Source organism: Atheta coriaria, unplaced genomic scaffold (genome assembly GCF_025399875.1).
Source record: "Atheta coriaria isolate IRGN ID8LTWV9N9 unplaced genomic scaffold, Caltech_Dcor_3.1 hic_scaffold_12_pilon, whole genome shotgun sequence".
Classification (NCBI taxonomy): Eukaryota; Metazoa; Arthropoda; class Insecta; order Coleoptera; family Staphylinidae; genus Dalotia; species Dalotia coriaria.
In genome coordinates, this window is record NW_027045454.1 from 13361 (window position 1) to 38373 (window position 25013).

At 34.4% G+C, this 25013-nt stretch overlaps 1 protein-coding gene across 2 annotated transcripts; it reads right to left on the reverse strand.

Moving 5' to 3' along the window:
* Positions 1-184: 184 nt before the first annotated feature.
* On the reverse strand, positions 185-24583 carry LOC135801698 (basic helix-loop-helix ARNT-like protein 1). Of its 2 annotated transcripts, XM_065315196.1 has the most exons (8): positions 24173-24583; positions 13385-13481; positions 3876-4042; positions 3633-3802; positions 3316-3573; positions 3023-3254; positions 2272-2501; positions 185-2213 (listed from the first exon to the last, which is right to left on the reverse strand). In XM_065315196.1, exons 2-8 carry the CDS (start codon positions 13471-13473, stop codon positions 1827-1829), a joined length of 1533 nt encoding a protein of 510 aa, XP_065171268.1. In that variant the 5' UTR covers positions 13474-13481; positions 24173-24583; the 3' UTR covers positions 185-1826. The 2 variants fall into 2 exon arrangements, with proteins under 2 accessions (XP_065171268.1, XP_065171267.1); XM_065315195.1 differs by lacking the exons at positions 13385-13481; positions 24173-24583 and adding an exon at positions 11304-11825.
* Positions 24584-25013: the final 430 nt, after the last annotated feature.

Sequence of the window (25013 nt, forward strand, 5' to 3'; positions counted from 1 at the left end):
ACAACCTTTTCAGTTTGATCAATAAAACTTATGTACACATGTATACAGTATACAGAATAAGTATAAGAATAACAACATGTATAAAATATACATTACTCACACATCACACACACACATATATACAGGGTGGCGTTGATTAATAGATACAATTGCAAAATGGCGGATCTTTTCTTTGTGTCTTAGGTTAAGTAAATAAAAATTGGTTTATTCCGTTGTTTTACAAACAAATATTACAGATTTTCAACTTGTATTTTTATTTGTATACACTTTTTGCCTTTAGTTTTTGTTTCGTATTGTTTTTGAATGTGTAAAACAACACTCTGCATGAATTGTATCGAATTAAATCTACCAAGAAGTATCTTTTCATTGTTACATAAATAAGTAGTTGTAGGAAAATCAAAAAAAAGTATTAAATCTATTTCTATTTAAAGGTACTCAGTGAATAAATTGCTAGTAACCAATGAAAGCCGCTCGGATAAGTGCAACTCCAATGCTTATTATAGTAAAATGTCGAATTGTTTTCGTACGTAGCGTTCGTCGATGTGCATGTAAACGTTTACAAAAATTCATTGTCTTTTTCTCATTAAATTTAGTTTTGTTTTTAATCAGTCGTTTTTTCATTTATAGTTTTTTTGGGTTGCAGTTATCCGGAGTGGCGCGCCCGGCTGCAAAATCTAGTTAGTACATAAATATAGTGAATAAGATTGTTAAGATATTGTTGGTCTACATTGAACATGTTCTATGTAAAAATGATTTTGTACATAACAAAAAATTATACAAACATACGCTCGCTTCCTCTGCATATTATCCGGCAATCATTCGTAAACATTAATTTGTACTATGTAACAAAAACATGAATCAATTTAAAACGTAATTACAGTAATAATCAAAACACCGACATCTTCGGATATCGATGATAATGCGCGCGGGGGAGGTGTGGCTAAAACTATATAAAACCTATGCGCTAGTAAAAAGAATATTCATCACAGATACACTAAATTAATAAGTTATACAATAGATAGTACAATAATCGTATTTACATATTTATCATATTCATATTTATCAGCATATAAATTCATTTCTTGTTTTGCGTTGGGGGATTACAGTTCGTAAACAATCATTCGCATGATTTGTATTGTTTGTCTGTGAAATAAAGGTCGTTTTCCATTGACGATTGTATTGGTCTGCTCTCGGATATATAGAAATATCGGGTTTAGTGGCTTTGAGTAATGTCATTAAAGTACGTATTACAAGTTGAAAGTTGAAATGTGTACACACACCGAATCAAACATCGATTACGAAACGACTTCCGCGTGCTATTATTGTTTTTGAGCAAGTTACGATTCAATCTTTCCGTTCGCGATTTGTAAATGCCAATAGTAATACATTCCTGCGTCCGCTTTTTTAAATTTCTATCTTTGGTATATCATCCTAATCGTATTTTCTTACCAATAAAATAATTACCGCCAGAGTATTTGTGTTTGCTTGCATCTCGCATTAAAATTCTGAATCGTATATAATCTGATAAGTTCATCCGGTAGTAATGAATAAATTTTCCAGTCTTATTTTGTTTGAAGTAATAGGTAATTCCTCCTCCTTCACGTCTTCCGAAAATTGTCTCAGTCTCATAGAAATAAATGGCACCAATACAGATTTGCAGACAACAAAGTGAGTGCACGCACAATATACACGCACACACTGTTTACAATCTTTTACACAATCGTCTCTCTCTCTCACTTTGTCTCGGCGCCCGCGGTCCGCCATTTTGTGTTATGTCGTATTCGACCGAAACCTAATGAAATGTATGAAACTCAACGCAGCGAGAATCACCTATGCTCATCGGTGTAGCCGTTAAATGGCCGCTGTTGCCGATGGTTGTACGCCGCCGGCGACGTCACCTGCACTGGCGCTTCGATTTTGATGCGTTTGTGCGGCGCTGTTGGGTCAACGCTAGGCGGGCGCTTCGGTATGGTTTTGCCTGTTGACGGTGGTGGTAACGGTGGGTGAGAGGACGCGTTTGACGAGGTATCGCATGGCGACATGCTGCCAGCGGATGGTGTTGACGGACAATCGCGCAAACCATCGCTAGACGCATGCGTTGTTTGATCGGAGGTTTCCGAATCCGGGGACGGTAAGTTCGACAATAACGTCGCGATTGCCTCCTCTAACTCCATAGGATCTTCTACACTTCCAGTCGCTTCTTCATTTGTCAACTATAAAGAATTATTCGATAAATCATCAAATATTCTTATCAACACTAACAAAACTTACTTGTAATTGAGGTGGGGAGGATTTTACCAACGGAGAATATCGTTGCTTCATTTCGGTGATGAGTTTGACGCCTTCTTTCTCCGTGACGAGTTTATTTACACAAATGAAACTCTTTACGATGCCTGTTGAGTCAATTTCGAGGAAACCATACGTCCGTAGGTAGATAAACTGTCCTGTCCGTGATAATAATCGGTAACAAGAGTTTCCTCTCGCTTCACCTTTGTCGTACACTAAAACAAACAAAAAATGATTAGTTTAGTGTGTATTTGGTTGCCTATACAAAATAAAATTTCTAGAAATTAAACTAGATATGCAAAAATTGTTAGTTTGACGGTTTGCACTTTGGTGAGATAAGCGCGTTATCAGTTGAAATATGAACAGTTTACGATTTCTATAAGCAACATTTTATCGAAAACTATGATTGAAGAGTCTAGTAGACAAACAATCAGCGAATAACAACGCCGCACACAGTTCAATAATAAAGTTGTTTATATGATCCCGAGCTGCATTTCTAAGGTCATTTATAAATAGGCATACCACGCCACAAATTAGTTGCATAACTTTGCAATTATTTCCCGGCGCACGATGCACGATGAAAACTCATATGCAAGTCGTGCAATCAAAGAAAACTACTTATCGCCGAGTTAATGCGCTGATAAATGAGAATTACGCTGAATTAGCTTAAATGCGACGCAGATTGCAGTCAATTAAGACGTAAAATACATGAAACAAAATGGCGGCGTGTGCTTACTTTGCCTTAGCGCAATCATCACCCATCGGACGTCATCGCGATGCATGAATTTGAATGCGGTGAGGCCAGACACCTCTTCGATCATGTAACCGGCAATGAAAGAGATCCGCTGGTCGCAGTTGATGATTCGTCCGTCGATCAAATGCCGCGTGACGTACTCGTCTTTACTGGCTTCCATCAGTTGATCCGTGATTGGTTCGGGACGATTTAGACGCATAAAGAATACCCACATCTAAACAAATGAATCACACGTTAATCATAAATATTTAAATTTTGATTGTAGCTGAACTCACATCGGTATTCACCGCTTGTAAATCTCTTGAATGGGACTCGGCTTCAGGGAGGTGACTCCGCGTCACTTGCTTGACACCCATCACCTCAATGGCTTCATATACAGGGGATTCACTGCGTGGTCCAGCGCGCCGCAGCCGCAGGTTGAAGTACTTCCTCCAATCCGACTCTGTAACGAGGTCTGTGCGAAGGTAAGTCTTAAATCGGCTTTGGTCATCCGGGGCGATCACGTTGAAGACCGATTGCCCCATTAAATCAGTCTGCAATGAATAAAATTCAATAATAATACATGTTTTCTATACTTTTAGGTGTATTATACCTGTAAATGTCCTAATATATTCTCCACCGTAGGGGAAACGAATATCACCTTGCCGTTACCGGCGAGGATCATGAGAAACCCGCCGAGTTGCTCACAAACCAAGTTCTCCAGCACAATCTGGTCGATTTCACGCGGCATATTCATACGTTCGCAATTGCCGTTTACTAATGCTGGAAAATTAATATTAATAAATTAATAAGTAGTATACAGTCAAAATGAAGAGCTTATTTTAAAATTAATTACTTTGGTAGATTCTAAGATGTGTTGCAGTCAGTCGCAGGATACTTGTTTTGTCCATGCGTTTGGGACTTGTGGAGATCAATGGCACCAGTCCTGCCAGCTCCGATATGTAGTAGTTCAACTTGTCGCGTCGCATCTTTTCAGCCTTATTTCTCTGCTCTCGACTATTACTGCAAAGAAAAATGGAAGAGAAATTAATTTAATGTAACTTTGGTTGCCTATGTCGAGAAATAGCTTATTTTTGATGATTTTGCGCATAAACCACCAATTTTAACCAAGCAAAAGCAAGTAAACTACTTGTTATTGCAAATATTTGACTTAGACGGTGTAAAACAAAGAATAAAAGTTGGAATGGAGATTTTATCAAAGTTTTGGCTTCAAAATTTAAGTCAAGATGGCGCAAAAGTGCACTCTTAGCATTTTCTGATCTTTTAAAAATAATATATAGCATTAATAGCATTAAACTGCTTTTAAAAAAATTCTGCGCGTGCAAAACCTAAAATAATTCCATGTCTAACCCAACATAACCTAAAAATAAAATTCCAACTCATCATGTTGCAGTTCCTTGATAATAAACGGTTTGTTATGGCAATTGCGTAACATTTTATCCGAGTGACCGGAATCCGCGGCTGCATTCGTAAAATAACAAAGGCCGCGATAAACTCCCGCTCGAATTAGGTCAGCCATGACAAGATGACAACTAGTGCGCTTCGCGCTCGCCGCCCGCCATCTTGCAACCGGACGCTGGCGCATCAAACAACAAATTTAACGGCCGCGAACAATCTGGGAAAATCTTGAATGCTGATTAGCGTTGAATAACTTCCTAGTCATCCAGTCATCCTTTGTGATTCTACTCGTATGCAGTAGCGTAAGGTTTCCGTGTGTATTAGTTCATTAGCTAAATGTTACGCATATCGTCGACGTTTAATTGCTCCAGGGGGATGTCTTGTTATGCTAGCACACTAGTTATTCAATCAGCCGCTCAATTGAGAAGCAAAGCTTAACCAATTATTATTTTCTTGATGCCGGCGATGTTGTTAATTACATGCTCATGCATGATGTAAATTTCGTATTGAGATTATTACCGATTGCTTGTTATTTGTTGTTTGAATTACGCGAGCTGTCAAGTAGTTCCGAATGTTCGAACAACTAGTGGGACCTTATTGAAATGTCGTCACGGACACTCGAGGCGACATTAATAATCCATTAACGACCAGTTTTATGAGCGTTTTCAATTAGATCAATTTGTGGTGAATGGTGAATGATTTGTGCGTTTGATGCATAGTGCACCAAGCAGGCGCCATTTTGATTTTTTCTATTTTTAAGCTTAATATAAAAAAACCAAGAAATAATTCATAGAAGCTTAAAAATAATCTAAAATTTGACTTTGAGAGTGTGAATGAGTGCATGATGATGGCGCAAGCGCCATTTTTCACTTTTTGACCTACATTAAATTGAATTAATCAGATAAACATCCAGCTGCTGATATGCTCCGCTCTTCAAGTACGCGTATCATGCGTACAGTAACGCACAATTTTGTACGCATTGACTTTACTTACAGTACAGTTGACGAGTTGACACTTGACAACGAATTAAAAACATTAATTAATTGAGTTGTGACGTAATAATTCCGCATAAATGATTTTTGGTTTCTTGTTGAATAATTCGAAACATTTTCGTTTAACATTTTTTCGTGTTTCAAACCATAAATTATAGGCGGAAAATTCTAAAATACGTCATTGAAATGTAATAATGTATTTTGTTATTTAAATTTACGGCGGTATCACTTATCAGTTGTAACAAAATGTTCGTAAAGTTTTATTTTGGGTGCATTAGCAATTTTGCACACATTTGGTTTATAATTAATCAATTTATACAATTTCCACGTGTATAGTATTAGAAAAATATATAACACTGTTTGTTTATGTGTGATATTTAGACACAGCTGAAATAACAAGTGTTTAAAGTTCATTAGGCAATATTTTCAATCATTTTTGGCAATATTTTTAGAAGTTTCTAGTCAAAACAATAATGTTTGGTGTTAAAATAAAGAAGATGTCAAAACACAAACAAAGTGGTGTCTGTTTTATTGATCTGTGACACTTTCACACAGAAAAATAATTGTTTAACTTGAAAAAATAAACTTTTCGGTTGATTTAAATGCATTGCGAAAGTTTGTTGGGAATTGATGGATGTTTGTTACACTTTAACGCAAAAACTACTGAACCAATTTTGATAAAATTTTGTGAAAAGATAGATTTAAGTATGGAAAAGAGCATAAGGAAATAAGGAATGAAAGTTAAAATAAAGAATAAATCAGAGTTATGATTATATTTCCCCCCTGAGATGGCGCTAGATCTCAGTATATAATTTTAACCTTCAAATATTCTACATTAAGGGGCACACCTAGTGTTACGACTTAAAAAATGGCCATTTTTTGGAATTAAATATAAAGGAAACTAGTGAATCCACCTATTTAAAATTTTGAGGGTACATTTATACATGTTTTGTGAATACACAGTAAATTTTTTGAAATAAAATATTAATTAGTTTTGAAATGATACGCGATCTCCGGCGGCGCCAAAGAAAAAAGGTCCTCCACTGCTGGCGTGATTGCAGCCTTCTCCGTCGATAAAACCAAACAGAAAGAATTCTTCTTAAACTAAAACATATTTTCTATACAATGACCCTCGGGCGAACAAAAAAATCAAAAATTGACAAAATGGCGGCATTTTGAATAAAAAAGTTAAATTTTTCCCAAAATTTTGGTCGTTTTTTGCCTGTCAAAATTCGATTTTTAATCAGATCATAAAATTGGAGGGTCATTGTATGGAGAACTATATAGAGGAGATGCAAAAAAAATTTGATAGCGATCGGATCATTTGTCTTCAAGTAATCATGCCAGCAAATTCGAAAAATGCTGTTTCGAGAAAAACACGTTTAAAGATAAAATGCAACTATCTAACTGCCGAGCGGCTACTCTTTCAAATGGCTGTTACTCAAAAACTATTTCAGATATCAAGCTAAAATTTTAGTATGTCATTTATAAAGGTATAACCTATCGAAATATGGTAAAAAAAAATTTTCGATTTTTTGAAAATTTCACACTAGGTGTGCCCCTTAAATTACCCCCGTGCATAGCGCAGACAGATTGATGGCAGCAATGCAACTAAATACGGACTTGGCGCGACAGTCAGCAATGTTGCTGGCGTGATGCAACATTCAAATTATAAAAATAGATAAAATTAATTTGCATCGTGCGTGTGTTTTACTCAGCGGGCGTACGCGTCGGTGTAATAATAATTACCGCGACTGCAATCGGCAAAACATTGAATTTGCATCGTTCAGCGTATATTAATTGCCTCCAACGTTACAATTGTCATTTCTATACACTCAACGATGTTTCAAATTGTCAGTTAAAATAATTTACGCATTTCCATCCATATATTATTAGATGCATTTTTAATAAGTGCCATATTTTCATTGAATAAATAACAATTACGTTGACAGTTTTCATACGGAAAACCTATATATAAAATAAATATTTTCCTGCGCGTTTGAAAATTAAATTGCAATATGAAATTCCGACATCAGCGCGATATAACTTATTCATGCCGCATCCGTTCGAGTAGTACTCGCGTTGCATAACATATACTATCGACGATATCCGAGCAGCAAGTAGGATAATAAGCGCACCTCGTCGCATTTCCTCTGTTTTTCCCTCAGCCTAGGTTACCACGAACCGCAGTGACCTAGCTGCCTACAAGGGAAGACATAGAACGGGGGCGAGAATAAAAAACAAGCAACCCGCTGCATATTTAAAGCTTCAGGGCGTAGCCGTCAAAGTGTAGGCGATTGGTTTTTGTTCTAACTTGTTTTTCCAAGCAATCCTGCTGCGCAATTCGACGAGAATTGTAACAATGTGCGCGATGTGCATGCGAGGATATTGATTATTTTTCATAAAATCTAAATTTAAAACTATTCATGCGATGAATGAGTCTTAAAATATCCCATAGATGGCGACAGTAAAATATTTAGAAAATATTACATCAATGTGTGTTTTATTCCATGTAGAAACATCTTTAAAACATGTCGAGCGTTTAGTTACATAACCGTATGTAATGTGTAAGTAAATTAACATCTGTGACGTGTGTGGCCTAGGTTACACGACGGCGCAGTGTCCTAACCCATTCCAAATACAACATAACCTCAAAAAATCTAAAATTTCTTCATAAAAACTTTCAGTTTAATCTAATTTTAGTCCTGAATAAAATTGATTTTAGACGTGGTAGTCTGTGAAAAAAATGAAATACAAATGTGTTACTAGCACGCCAGTTAGTATAGGTCAAGGCGAATATTTAAAGATTTCGTCTACGGCGCGTCGCCGCCGAGTAGAATCCGCGCGTAAGGTGCACCAAATATTCTAATGGAACTTACTTAACGTGCTAAGTAGTGAGCAAACCGTGAGCGCGCCGTATAAAAGCGAACAATAAACACACAACTCTGTAAATACACAATGTAACCGTGTAACAAGGATGAGTCGAGTTGGTAAAATATGTGTTTTACATTTTAGAAACGATCAGTATAAAAGTTTGAAGGTTTTTCACGGAACGCAGCGATATTTAGCTCATCTATTTATTAATATTCAAGTTTTACTGTGTTATCGTCGGGTTTTTTGAGAATTTTTGTTAGTTACGTGACTGGTATTAGTAACAATCATTAAGTTTCGTGTAAGTATCAGTTTTTTTTTTCTTTTATTGTTTATGGAAATGTTGGATTTTTTATGATTTTCATGCATTATTTTGGGTATAACTACTAATTTCACCTGATTTTGATATTTTGGAGATGTAAACTTTAGATTTTATTAAAATGGGAAAATTGTTTGCAATTGCATTACTTTTAAATAGAATAGTTTAAGGTTATGTATGTTTGTTAGGTATATTCATTGTGGTTAAGGGTGAAAAATAAAGCCATCTGTGTTAGTGTAGCAGAAGAAAATTCGGATTTTTATAATATTCAATTATTTTTGATTTTCTTTCACATCAAATAGCAGAATACCTATTAAATACTCGAAAACTTCAAGAAAATAAATGTTAAAACATCTCAACATGATTTTTGTGAAAATTCATGTTTTATCAATAACAAATGTGATTATAATCAAATAGAAATTAGTTTAAGTTTTAGAAATACATGAAAATAAATTTCTCCTTTCGTAGTTATTCAAATTATTAATCTTTATAAACAGAAGCCACCTTTAACATTATCCTAACCCCCAAACTTACGTCAATTCCCGTCACTTTCCTACCTTTCCATACTTAATATGCAATATACCTCCTAATTTGCGTTGAATCCAAAAAAATTAAAGCGGCTAAAATGTGCTTGCCATGTTTGTGGAGCACACCTGTGACCGTCGTTCACAGTTCATTATTCGATGCTTATATAAATGAGCATGGCGGCGAGTTCAAGGCACTCACGGTCGCGAAATCCCACCCAAACGAAAAAAAAAAACTCGATGAATCAAAAAAATCTAGCGGTGTTTTTATTTATTATTATTTATGCGCTGATAGATGCATAAATTTCAAGTTTTATTCGCGACGTGAATGTCTCGCCAAACATCCTGCTACAGTAATAAATAATCCTAATTCTCTCATACCTGAAATGTACTTTATTAAAACGCTGCCAAAACTTAAATCTGCATTCGTTTTCGTCGCCTATTCGCCATAATTTTTGCAAAACGTATAAAGTATAATAAGTTAGGAACTAAATTTAGGTTATGTGTGGCTTATATGCACGAGTAGTCTATAAAAATTCTTGTGTGTTGTGCGTGTGGCCGAGATTGCAGTGTCAAAGTTTATTATCGTGCTATTAGGATGTACCGGGAAGTTTTTCTCGCGAATCACTTCGCCTGGGATGGCGAGTGCGTGCTATTCGTTCGCGATATTATTAGTTTCCTAGAACACGTCATCCCGCCGTCGCCGTCGGCAGCCAGCTCAAACCAGTAGGTTAATATAAAGTGGCCAGCGAGTCTGAAGGCCAACCTAGACATGATTCGACGCAGTGGAGAGGTCTGGGCGACGGCAAAACATTCGATTTAATTTAGAGTGGAAAATATGTGCGAAGTGTGCTTTAGCAATACAAAAACACCAGAAAAAATGCATCTAGGCCACACAAATTACATCCGTAGAATCCTAATAATATATTAGGTATAAATGCAAATGTGAATTTGTTCGTTTCTGACGCTTTCAAGCAAAAACCACTCAAGTAATTTCGATAAATTTTGGAGTGCAGATAGTTTAGATTATGGAAAAGAATATAAGCTACTTTTTGTTGCAAAAATTTTAGTAAAAAGGTGTGAAATAAGGGATGAAAGTTTTACGGAGAAAAATTTAAATTTAAATTAAAATTAGGACTTTTATAACAAATTCCGCATTTTTAAAAATAAAAATCTAGGCGGATTTAATCTAATATTTTCACATTTCTAAACAAAATATTGTCTGTTGAGATTTGATATAAAATCTAACGGAAAATTCTATTGCGTCGCAATGTTATCAACTCGAGAGTGTATTTATTGTACCTATATGTGCAAACTGCATCGCGTCTTGACCTTTTCCATGACCTTTCTACAAGAACCCGTTGCATTTCCGTGAAAATGCAAAAGGATAAATATTATTATCGCGCAGCGACATTATTGTTTATAAACACTCGAACGTGTTGTGCCGATAAAGAACACTCGCGTCACTTTCAGGACATTCGGATCACACACAACGCATAATGTAATCAAGTGCATCGCTTTTCATTGGAAATATATTATTTCAGAAAAATGCGAAGGGTGAATCGTATATAATTAGCAATACGTTTTATCTGTGCTATCGCAAAACCATGGCCAGACATGAAAACTTCGCGATAAGCATACCATCGCGATATCATACATACTGCACTTCGCAGTGTTGATCAAAAGATTCATCTCGATCGCATGAAACGTGAATTTATATCGATGCTCCGGCGCATGCACCAATTGAATTTGGATGCTGGATTTAATCAATGATTTTTGATAGATTTAATAAGATAACATTCACGTTTTATATTTAAACAACCATTTTACATACGGAGATGTTTACGTATCTAATTCAGTTTTTCTACGAAAACAAATGACGAATAATTTTATAAGCAAATCTCAAAGAAAACGTCGTAACTTACAAATAAAATAAAAATTTTCTGTACCAAGAAACAGGATACAATCATGCATTATGCATGTGATAAATAATTGATAATACAACACATCCGAGACGTCTCGAGCGCAAAACAAATAATAATTCACTTCAAAACAAAATAAAACAAAAAATAAAACAAATTTTAATTACTTTTTTAACCGATAGATGGCGTTGATGTGTAATATTATATTATAGGTTATGTTGTGTGTTTGTAACTGACCTAGACGATTGGTCCGCAATCGAATTGTAATTCGCCGCCAACATGTCGTTGTACCACGTCTGATCGAGCATGTTCATATAGTGGTTCATCGGAGGATTGTACGTTGTGTGACAGTTGCCATTTGTCACATAACCACCGCCGCCGGCGGTGCTCGCCCCCTGATCATTCCACGACATGATTTCTTCCTGATTGTATTCTATTTAATCCCAATCACTGTGATAATAATACACCCACATAATCCAATCGGTGAGTAAAAAATAAAACTCAATATTTTGTGTAAACAGTTCGTGGCATTTTCTTTTCGGTCAGCCACCTGTAGAACACACGGCAATCGGCACCTCCACCAAGGACAACACTTGACTTTGCGCCGCAAGTTCGAGAAAAAATTGTTGAATTTTTATTACAAACTTGTTTTAGTTGAGTGTGAATGTTTTCCAAAGCGCGCGAGTTGAGCAAAACGCTGACGAAATCAAATACATGCACACATATGTGTGTTTTGTGTTGTTTTTTTTATTATTATTTAATATACACACACGTTCGCGTCGCGCTCGAATTGAAACTGGCGACTGGCGGGACGAGTGTCGGGTGTTTGAATCGGCGAACTGCGCTTGTTGGCTCCTGCTACCGCTATGCTCCTCTATACTCGGACGACGACGCGACAACGACGAACGATGCCGAACCGCGCCGCTGTTTCCACGCAACTGAACCGATGATGCGGACTCTGATACACCAAGGACTCTAATCTACACAGACACATTCGCGCTTGCACTGGCTTCACGGACGCCGGCGCGCGCGAAACAAAACGCGAGCGCATACAGTGTGGACGTAAGTAGACAAACAACGGCGCGCAACATGTCTGGCGACGCGACGGATCAACGTTCAAGCGCATTTTTTGTAAGTAATTAGAAATTTGTTGTTAGAGTGTGTAAAGTTGCAGTTTAAAGAATTGGTGGATAAAATTATGTTATTAATGTGCATAATATGGCATAATAAGCATGTTTAGGTATAGGGTAAGAGTGGAAATTTGATATTTATTAGTTTTTAATTAATTACTCGAAAACTATTTGCGCTAGAATTATGAATTTTTCATAAATTGATTCTGGATTAAATTCTGCATACAATTATGCAGAAAACATGTAAATCGTAATAATACAGAAAAAGTTATAAACAATTAAAGATGATGTTGAAAGAATGAAGATAAAAAATATGATATTTATTCCTTTTTAATTAATAACTCATAAACTATTTGCACTATAATGATGTTTGTTATATTATTTGGTTCAAAATTAAATTCTGCATGTAACTGCTCAAGAACTTTGTAAATCGTAATAATACATTAAAAGTTACAAGCAATTAAAGTTGATGTTTTTAAAATTTTAGAAAATTAACCTAAAAATGTGTGTAACTTTTGATAAAAATCAAATATCACTCAAATTTCTTCATTTTAAACTCGAATTTCATACCAAATAATTATCCTCAAAAATTTAAGATATGAAATAAATTGTTGTCGAGTTATACTCGAATATTCATAACTTCTGTCTAAAAATATCCTTTTATTCTTGCATCCTGTCACATTTTCAACCAAACAAAATGAATCCCTTGCTTAAGTAAAGTGGGCGGAGCATATTGAACATTTTTCTCGTTATTCTTACTTGTTTATTTATTTAATCCTTGTTTTCTTTTATTATTGAATCTTATTTGCTTACTCTTTTCGCTTTTTCGTTTTCGGTTCGTTTTTGCGTTTCGTGTCCGTGAATTTATGCCACTGTAATTAACATCGTACCGTGTACATTAGTACAGTACATATTCTTCGTCCAACATGAAGAATAATACAAATAAACACCGTCGGAAAGCCCAGCAACAAAAAGCTCTTAAAATTCATTTTTACCAATAAATACTCAAAGAAGTAACTCATTGAAAAATTGCAAATATAAAATAAATTAAATAAATCTCAATGATAAATCAATTCATCTACCTAATTATTAATAAAATAATATTTTGTGGTGTAGCATAAACAAATTAAATTGTTTTTACATAATTATAATTCTAATTAATTACGTAATATTTTTTCGACGACTTACCTTGGAAGCTGTGAACCTCCGGGTGAAACGCATGCCTCGGGGGCTGAATCTTCTTCTGTCTCGCAATCCCCGCTATCCATGCTGCTCATGATTAAATCTACAACAAGCAAATGTACAATAATTAATTTCTGCACAAATTGTATAAATTTTTATCTATTTTTATAATTTGTGTTTTGATGTTTGGTTGAATCATCCTGATGACTTTGACCATGTCTGGCTTGATCTTTTTTTATTGTTTTTTATTGAAGCACGTAATAAAAGTCGACATTACGTGCGTCGGTGTTTGTTTAGTGTAGATATATATATATATGTGTGTGTGTGTGTGTGTGTGTATGTGTGTGCAGAGTGTTGTTATACTGATGTTTGATGTATGATGTTTGCGTTTCGCGATTGGCGCAGACGAAATCAGTTAACGTCGAAACTATTGGAAAGGTCAGCAGGCGGCGGCAGGAGAGCCGCCGGCACGATCGTAAAGCTGGATCGTGCTGAAATTCGGCAGTGGTTCATTCCAGACAAATTATTGTGATAATAAATTATTTTATTTTCGTAGCCATAGATGCGTACAGATGAAAGCGCGATTGAATAATGGCTTAAATGTTATTGCGCAGGCGTAAATTACTTTTTGTTACCATATCGCATAAAAAAAAATGAATGTGCGTGTGTATATGTTCGATTAATTCAAAAACGGCTGGTCGATTTTAATAAAATTTTGTAGATAATGTCTAGATGAGCCGATTAGCTGGTAATTTTAGTTATATTTCTATTTACCAACTTTAATTGCTTGTAACTTTTAGTGTATTATTACGTTTGACAAAATTATTGTACAGTGATATGGAGAATTTAATTCTGAATCAATTAATACAAGAAACATCAATATAGTGCAAATAGTTTATGAGTTATTAATTAAAAAAGAAAGAAATGTCAAATTTCTGTTTATAAACCAAATATCAACTTTAATTGTTTATAACTTTCTGTGTATAATTACGATTTACATATTTTTTTGCATAATTATATGCAAACACTAATTCTGAATCAATTTATGAAAGATTCATCATTCTAGTGCAAATAGTTTCCGAGTTATTAATTAAAAACCAATAAATATCACATTTCTAATAATGCATAATAATATGAAGCAATTATTTGAATAAAATAGATAAACTTCTAGAAAAATAATTCACATGTCCAATAAATTTTTAAATTTTAAACATTCTTCAATTATTCCTATGCGAAGTTCCGACAGGCCCATAGTAACGTGCTTATATAACATTTCATTGCTCATTATTTTGTATTTTCATTTGTAAGCTTTCCTAAAGCTCAAATTTCCGAATTCTCTGTAAGTACGTAATGTAAGTATTGTACTAATTAAAAGCATCGAATAATATTCAAGTTACCTACACATTTCATTCAATTTCCATTTGATTACACTAAAATTTAACGCTAATTGAATTTGATTATTATTATTATTTATACATTTTATCAATACACGTGTTTATAATCCAGCAAACAAATTAAAACAAAACGATAATAAATTTCCAGATAATAACTAAATAACACACCACAAACAAACCAAAATAATATTCATTTGTAGTAAAGTACATAAAATATGTACCAAAAGTTTCATTGCATACATATTGTGATGCTGCATTTTTGCCCTAAGTGCTTTTGGCAGCGAATGCAACGCGCAGTAAGTTCCGGCAATGAGCGTACAAATAGATTCGTTTTAAATATAACTTGAACATGAATATTTTGACAATGTTTCAAGCATTTTATTCATCAACACACGAATTTCAACCAATGAAAGCGCTGGCCAAAGTAAAAATGCATAATTTTTCGGTTTGTAATAAATTTTCTAAATATTATATGTAATAATAATAGTGATTATTTGGAAACGAACTAATTCTGAATGAAAATTAAGACATTCAGCGATGAAAACGTCTCGTCAACCACCCGCGGCGTAAATCGCGCTGAATATTAGCGTGCTGCGCACGCGGACGCGTGTCCTACGTGTCCTTTTCACGTCGAATGTAATTTTAATAATTTCCCGAGTGTTTCGCCCAAACACAAAAAACACAGCATTTATTTATAGCTCAAAATAGAACGATTAATTTTAATTTTTAAGATTTGAGATTTCGTCGTGATAAGATTTATCTGCAAGGACAAACAAATGGGAATATAGTTGTTGTGTTGAGGGTTGGTATACGATCTAAGATCATAGATCTAACAAGTTGTTTACAAAAGAGGATAATATTCCATTCGGGTTTGGGATTGAAAAATCCTTCATAACAAATTGCTGCGGAGGTTCTAAGAAAAGAAAAATATGATTTTTACTTTTATCCTTGCAGAAGTCCTTGTTGCAAGACAATTTTTGAAATAAATTATCCAAAATCAAAAAAGAAATTTAAAGTTACTGATTAATTAATTAAAATTTCAATTAATCTACAATGATCATCTGATTTGCTTTGAGGCACTCATTACACTCGAGTTCATCGTAATTAATTAACTCTTGAACGGCTGATTATTCCGTTGTGTTACGTTGACATTACATTCTTTGGTAAAATATATATTTAAGCAGATATTCGAATTTGCTAGCGTTTAACCGTGAGAAGTGAGAGAATTGAAAAACCGTAGGCGAGAATGAAATTATCGATTGATGGCGGCGGGTCTTTCAATGTTTCCATCAGTCATTACGTGTCGAGCTTTCCATTCACGAATTCAGCGCGTTTCAGCAAGGATTGGTTGCTAACGAAACCGATCGTCAGCACATCAAACAGCACGACGTAGGAGGCGAAAAATAAATCCTTCAATTTATTCTAAGGCCGCCATTTTGTTTCGTGCATCATATTTTTGATATATAGATATAAATTGAAAATGTTTCCATTTATTTGTGAAATTCTATTTATATTTTGAGATAAAGCGTGTTTGCACTGGACAATAATTGATTTCAACAAAGGATTAAATATTAGTTGAATATTAATTGTTATTAATTAATAACTCCCGAACTATTTACAGTAGAGTTGACATTGTTTCAAAAATAGATACTGAATTCAATTATTCATATACGAAAATTAAAATATGGTTAATTAGTGCTTTGTATAAACAGTTATTCATGTTTAAAGTAGGATTTTGTGAAAAAATTATAATTTTGATATTAATTTGCGTATAATTATTGATTAAACATTGTTATCAATAAAATCTTTTGATTAATCGATGTAGAATTTAATAATGAATAAACCTGTGAAGGAAGCATAAAGATAACTTGATTGGTTTATAAGTAATTAATTAATAACAATTGTTAAAAATTTCTTTCATGAAACGTAGAAGTAATGCGACTATATTATGGTTTTTAATTAATAACTCAAAAACTATTTGTACTAAAGTTTTCATTCTTTCAAAAATAGATTCTGAATTAAAGTATTTATGTATGAAAATTAAAATATAGTTAATTGCAGTTTTTATCAAAAAGTTATCAATGTTTAAAGTTGGATTTTGAAAAAATTATAATTTTGATATTAAACTGCGTATACTTATTGATAAAACGTTGTTATCAATAAAATCATTTGATTAATCGATGTAGAATGGAATAATAAATAAATCTGTGAAGCAAGTATGTGGATAAGTTAATTGGTTTACACGTAATTAATTAAAAACTAAGGAAAAATAAAATTTAATTTTCATAACATGCAACTAACTTTGCGGCTCTTATTAATTAATTACTCAAAAACTATTACTACTAAATCCATGATTTTTTCATAGTTCATTCCTAATTATATTCTGTATCCCATAATATTATCACAGTTTTAATCACATTAGTACAAAAATTGTTATCAACAATTAAAATTGAAATTAAAAAAAAACAAAGCAGATGATAAATCTATAAATATCGATAAATCCAATAAAAATCTATTGATTACCCGCAAAAATAAAATATCTACAAATTCATACGCCATTAAAAACTCACCGTAAATTATTTTTTATACGTCAACAAGTAAAAATCTACCTATATCAACATTTTTTGCATTGTCAAAGTACAAAAACACAACTGATAACGCTTCCTAATCAGTATTTAATACTATAACAAGAAAAAACTACTACAATTATTTTAATTGGTTGCCGATATCAGAAAATAACGTACATAACAATTCAATCATTTGAATAAGTAACAAAAATTTTGATATTAATTTGCGTATAATTATTGATTAAACATTGTTATCAATAAAATCTTTGGATTAATCGATGTAGAATTTAATAATGAATAAACCTGTGAAGGAAGCATAAAGATAACTTGATTGGTTTATAAGTAATTAATTAGTAACAATTGTTAAAAATTTCTTTCATGAAACGTAGAAGTAATGCGACTATATTATGGTTTTTAATTAATAACTCAAAAACTATTTGTACTAAAGTTTTCATTCTTTCACAAATTAAAGTATTTATGTATGAAAATTAAAATATAGTTAATTGCAGTTTTATCAAAAGTTATCAATGTTTAAAGGTCGTTTTTGAAAAAATTATTATTTTGATATTAAACTGCGTATACTTATTGATAAAACGTTGTTATCAATAAAATCATTTGATTAATCGATGTAGAATGGAATAATAAATAAATCTGTGAAGCAAGCTTTAATTAAGTTAATTGGTTTACACGTAATTAATTAAAAACTAAGGAAAAATAAAATTTAATTTTCATAACGTGCACCTAACTTTGCAGCTCTTAATAATTAATTACTCAAAAACTATTAATACTAAATCCATGATTTTTTCATAGTTCATTCCTAATTATATTCTGTATCCCATAATATTATCACAGTTTTAATCACATTAGTACAAAAATTGTTATCAACAATTAAAATTGAAATTAAAAAAAAAACAAAGCAGATGATAAATCTATAAATATCGATAAATCCAAAAAAAAAATCTATTGATTACCCGCAAAAATAAAATAGCTACAAATTCATACGCCATTAAAAACTCACTGCAAATTATTTTTTATACGTCAACAAGTAAAAATCTACCTATATCAACATTTCTTGCATTGTCAAAGTACAAAAACACAACTGATAACGCTTCCTAATCAGTATTTAATACTATAACAGGAAAAAAAACTACTACAATTATTTTAATTGGTTGCCGATATCAGAAAATAACGTACATAACAATTCAATCATTTGAATAAGTAACAAAAAAAAAACCACACACACACACACAACCAATACACGAAACGTATTATTATTCAAAAAGTCGACTGCAACGAACACGATCAAAGTTAAGTAAATATTGGTTGTACAATTGTAATTGCACTCGCTTACATTCGGTAGCCATAGCGAGATATAGTGATAATAAATAATCGAGCGAGTGTCCTCTAAACGACCTACCTTAATGCACGACTACTTGAACAAGCGCGGAGCGCTCGCGATTCGCATCCACGTCGACGCATAAACACAAAATACATTACATCGAACATCACATCAACGAAAAACCTCATTTCGTGTCTAAATATACTCACACAGAAAAAAAAACTCCAACAGAAATATAAAAATACGTATTGCTACGCTTAGGTTATTTTAGGTTATGTTAACATTTGCGAATTTCGTTAGCAGTACACTTTCTTGCGATATTTATAACTTGAATGAATAAGACACAAGTACACATGTGACGTGTACCTATCTTAACAAAAAACGTATTGCGATGGAGATTTTTTCGCATTTTGAATATCGCCAAGTCATTTCATCCGACGAGCGAATTTTATATATGTATGTGCAAGTCAGAATATTCGCGCGATATCGATTGCGTTGTTGTTTTCCAATTGAAGTTTTAGCGCTTCTAAACGACACGAACATTGATAAGACTTCGCGCGTTATTATAACTCGCATACACTAAGTTCAAAGACCTTTTTTATTGCTTTTATTTTGCGAAACAAAAAAATTTACAGGAATCTGTAATGTTTATATCATAACGTAATAGAAGAAAGATGTTGCGTGTTTAGTACGTTTAAAAATTGATGCTTGTATGCGCGTTCGTCAATTACGTGCGAAGGACGACGATGTTGCATCGCGAAAATGCACCTAGCAACACAACGCGACGTGCTCGCGGTAGAAAAACGTTTGGCAAACGTTTCCGCGCCTCGCGATCGCTTCAATTACCCAACATTAAGCTATTTAAAGTATAAAGCATGATATATCATCTCATCAGCAACATGCACAACTTGCACAATGTCTATCGCTATGTGTGCGCACAGATCAAGGCAGAAAATGTTGAGATATATTATATTTTATTTTAGATTTTATTATACCAAGTGGTTTTGTTTTGTTTTGGCAAGTGAAAAATATAATTCGCGTTTTGAATGATGATGAAATTTAAAAATATAATATGTGTCATTTACTGAGGCGTATATCCCTGATCTGTTGATCAGTGTAATCGAATTACGACGCGCAGTAAATGCGTGCTGCACTTAGTTGAATTCCTTCCTGGCAATAATCGCGTCGTTCGCGGCAATAACAAATTACATTTGCGACATTCAGCCCGGCTGTGGGAAAGCGGCTCGATAAACAAATGCGTAATGAAGGTTATTGCAGTCAATCAATATTGTTATTATTATTGTTTGTGGCATTCAATGGGCGTACATCCGCATGTGTTCATTCAAGAAAAATATACTATGTAATAATAAAGCTTACTTGCATAAATATTTTTCACAAATCATTCAAAATGAAAACTTGTTGTTTAATGAAATATTTTCGTAGTAGTAGCTGGCTAGTAAATGTTATTGTTGATGATGTCAAGTAACATAACATTATCCAGAGGATTCATTTATTTTTTTAGTATTTCCTTGAATTTTTCGAATAAAACGTCAACAAATCATAAAAATTTGTTTAACCGCTCGCTCTTTAGAACACATTTGAATACATTATACATTTGCATCTTCGATTTTTTCAAGACTTCATTTTTAGCAAAGAAATAAAAAGAAATTTCAAAGAAAATTTCAATTTCATTTAATTGTATTATATATTCAGTATTTCGTATAACTTTGCGAAAAAACTTTGTATTAAGATAAATGTTGATGTAAATCAAGATAATACGAATTATATTTTATTAAAAATTGCTTTTAGGAACGAAAATTGAGAGAAAAACAGTCCAAATGTAATTTTTTCTCAAATTTATGGACGTTTGAATAATAAAAACAAAGTAAAAACGTTAATTTTTGTAAACTGCCATCTCGGAAAAACTACCACCAAAAAAAGAATTATAAAATATTGTGAAATTTGATGTAAAATTGAAGAAAAAACAAAAAACTGTAGTTTTTTGAACTTTTAAGATAAAAAAATTGATTACTGCATCAAATAAGTCAATGCACTCATTACCTTAATCACTTCCTGACACTAATTTAACGACCTAACGCTGCGATTACATATTTCCACTTATTGATAATTTTTATTCTGGAATTTCAACAATTCCAAGAATTCTAGTTCTTTTGTTCAATAATATCCAACATATTCTGTTGTGACGAATGCACTCGGCATAATTTCGGTCGTGTAGGGGTAAATTTGTAATTATAATCCCGCGAGCGCAATAATTAACTAATCATAAACATGTGCGCGTGCCAATTGCAAATTGCAGCGCGCAAGTTGTTGATATGTTGATACAATAATTGCGCTTTCGGCTTTTCGACTTCTCCGACATACGCCTACACGTTCCACACGTCGTCAGCAGCCCCAAGTATGCAATTATTACAACTGCACAACCCACCTAAACTAATAATAAACTCAAATTAAAACGTAACAGTATAATGCACCTGCAACAACGCCATCTATATTATACTAGAAAATGTTAACGTTTTTAGTTTAACTGAAGTTATATTAGATATTTTTTGTAGTGTGGACATATTGTATACAAAAATATTCTGGTATGTAATATAGACGTCGTTCAATGTTCATTAAAACTTTGATTAATTTCCTCGACTTCTCGACTTTGCGTTCTGCGCAGTTAGCACATGCGCCGCCGACTAGAAACTTGTCTGTAACCGAGGCGAACTTTTCCAAAGCAAATATTTAATAATACGTTTTTATATGCGAATACATTTCGCAAAACTTTTCACCGGCTTCTTTCTCTTTTTCGAAAAGAAAAAAAAAACGCTTGTAATGAAAAGCGGATTCTGATTTCACATTCAGTTTTGTCGCCCGGCGCGTATTTGAAGAAGATTTAATCGAAATGGAGTTTGAATATTTACCGAGTTCTGAATTCGAATCGAATATTAGATTTTGTTTCATTTCCTTGAACCGCAAGTTGGTTTTTATTATCAAAAACATTACGATCGAAAAATAAAAAAAACAATAGTGCTACGCAACTGATAACGATGATCATAAACAATCCTACAATATTTACCTTTTCACTTTGTATTCTTTTATACTAAGACAGAGTTGGTTATGAAGTTTATTTGATGGTTACTGATTCGTGAAATGATGAAAGGTGAAAGGTGGATCGATGACACCCGAAACCGTGACTGGCGTGAGAGCGGAGCGCGCCGGGGAAACTGACCTGCGCCACAAAAAAGCCGCCAAGCCGCCGAATCCTAGCCCAATCGAACCATCGTTGCGGCTGTGCGAAAGCCGGCGATGGGTTTTCGTAGTAGTGCGCCGCGCAGAGAACGCGTTCACAGCCCCCGCACTGTCTGAAAACTCGAGGTCAACACCTCACACCACCCTCGGAGCATCGATCCACTCGTCGGGGCGAAATTCACCACCGCCGACGCGTAGTAGACAAAACTCAACTTTTAAAAAACATGTTTCATATTATATTTCAACTTAATATAAAAAAATATGCTTTTACTTTGATATTCATTAAACTAATCAATATCCGTGTGAAAATGAAGCGATGCGATGTGAAACAACCGATGTGGAAGCAAAACGGAAAACTGACCTCGCCCAAAAGCCGGCCGGTTGAGGTTGTCATTACATAACCTCAGAAAACAAGAAATTTCTTACCCTAGCATAACTCACACACCACATAACCTCTAATTATTACTCAATGTACGAGTATATGATTTATTTATTTAATGAGTTTCATCATTGCGCTGTGTTGCTAAGGCGTAATTTATAGTGCAACGTTTGATGTTAGTGGTTAGATAATGCATAATAGATAATGTAATCGTTTGAAAATGCACATTGTTTGCGTCATCTCAGCGCCGCCTGTATTTTTAGCCCTTGAACTTTCAACTCTCCGGAGCTTTTAAAATGCATGTAATTGAAATGCAAGAATCTTGTAATACTGACCTAATTATATACTATACCAACTATTGAATTATTGAAAATGTTAGTTTCCCATGGAAAATAGGAAATAAACACGCAATTGCTCATGAAAAATAAATAGTGAAAACCTGACAAATGGCATTATACGTTGTATTGTATTGTAGTGTTGTAGTTTGTAGTGTGGTGCAAGCAAATAGCTTTAAACTAGGTCAGGTTTTATAAATCAATAAAACCATTTCTTTACTCGCTACTGTTTTCCGGATAGGTTTATATTTTACATTTTACATGCACTGTGCATTGATTAATTGAATACAATGGATTCTAATCGGACAAATACATTATTGACTACTAAATTATTCAAAGTAGTTTAAAAAATAAAATAGACTTACACGATTTCTATATATATGTCAATCTTTGTTGCACTCTGTTGTAGATACTTCTATCACTTGTATGATGAGAAATATTTGTGTCTGGTTGTAATATTACAGCTTAAAATGTGCTTTGATGTTTATTGCGACACATGCGTTCTCAAACTGCACCCAACGGCCGCTGTGTAACAATGGATATTTTCTACGCCGCGAAGGCCGGCCGTTCAATTTTTTATTGCTAAACCAGCGGTGCGTTGCTGATATCGATGCACAACGTGGCAATGCAACGAAAACCGTGCCGGCTGTTGTCGAAACTGTGCATTTACTAGGCGGTTTAATAAATTTTAAGTGTTTACTGACGTTATTCTTGTTTTCCCGGCGTAAATTACGGCGGAGTACGTGAAGAGAAACGAAAACAAGCGGTAACAGGTCGATTTCGACATGCTAGCGCCCTCTGTTGGGCTTTATACAAAGTTTTACATTAGGATCATGTAGATCATATTTCTAAACGCAAAGTTTTAAATTTTTAACTGTGAAAAAACATTAAAACATATTTTATTACTGAACTAATTGTTTATATCGTCATTTTATACTAAATTTAATAAGTTAAGTCACTTATATCGGATTAAATTGAAAGAAATAAGAAAATAATAAACGTTGTGCAGGATCAATGTAATTTTCTGATCCAAGCTTCTCAAGTTTCCCGAAGTTCTGCGCAAAACAAAACACAAATTCACTCGAGATTTGGCACCATGACTGCACATGGTATGAGAGGAAAAACGTACACACGAATTGCAACTTCCCAAAAAACCCGTTCCCATCTGCCAGCTGCAGGGCACCCGGTTGTTGATCGAGTGCAACAACGCCCTTTCATCCACGACCGCTGAGAGCGCGGCGAATGAGGTCAACGACCGTGGCTCGATTAGATTTTTAGCTCTATGACCTATATAAATGTATGTTCTTTGCATCCAACGCTTCCAACATTTTCTATGTATTCACACAGCATTCCCACAAACTTTTCATACATCTCAGTTAATCTACACTAGGTTTGCACCAATCAAAACACTCGATTGTCGCTAGCGACTGGCCTATCCCAATTGTAAACAATTTGTTTTCTTTTGTTTTTCAAGGCGTAAATTCGTAAATGCCTAGTTTAAAATTAGTGTGAGTGTGGGTTTTACCTTGAATTAGACGTCTCGATGGTCAAATAAATGATGATCTGTCTCGAGGTTGTTGGTTGTTAGTCCGATTGGAGTTTTAACATTGATTGAAATCACTTGATGTTTAGCCCGTAGACGCACGGATATAGTACCGATACAGAGTTTAGTCGTTGCTCTCTTTTTTATTGTTTGATGCACGGCGAGATTCAGTCTTGTTTTCAGCGGCGCGTTTGTTTTCCTGCACGACGCGCGTCGGCCGCGTTCAGTCTCTCTTCGTGCAGCGCGGATTCTTTATTTGCTTTGAGAACCGCCCGGCGCGCATTCGTCACATGCTCGCGGCGCGTATTTCGAAACCGAAAATCGAGCGGAAATCGCGTGGATTTTGCGCTGCGAACGCCGCCGCCACTGTCGTTGCGTTGCGTTTATTATTGTCCGGCCGGAAAGCTGCAACTACTACGCGCGCATCAGCGCTACGCTTGTGTTGGTGACGGCTTGAAGAAGCGGTTGAAGCTTTTCGGGTGCGCTGGGGTGGGGGATGAAATCATTATTTCGGCGTGTACGCCGTGCTCCGAAAAGGTGGGACGGGTGGGCCTTCCACGCGCGTATAAAATGCACGCAAGTGGGACACGACGTGTGCGACGTAATTGCCAGCTTGCAAAACTTGCAAAACATGTTGACTGCTTTCTTTTATCATGCGCATGATGTGGCAACGCAAAACGCATATCGCACACGCGTGCGAATTGTAAACACCGTCGTTTTGTTAGCGAAAATCAAATACACACCGGTGGGAAAAACAAGATGAATCAAATTCCATACTGCTAGCGCTATCTACACATCATTCACTGAAATTCACAACATTGTA

Bases quoted from the DNA above. Each gene is read 5' to 3' on its own strand.
- LOC135801698 (XM_065315195.1), bottom strand. From the start codon at position 11,479: ATGTCGTGGAATGATCAGGGGGCGAGCACCGCCGGCGGCGGTGGTTAT. The intron at 3,574-3,632 runs GTATAATACACC...TATTCATTGCAG, and splicing joins ATATATTAGGACATTTACAG to ACTGATTTAATGGGGCAATC. The intron at 2,502-3,022 runs GTAAGCACACGC...TGTTTGTTTTAG, and splicing joins GATGATTGCGCTAAGGCAAA to TGTACGACAAAGGTGAAGCG.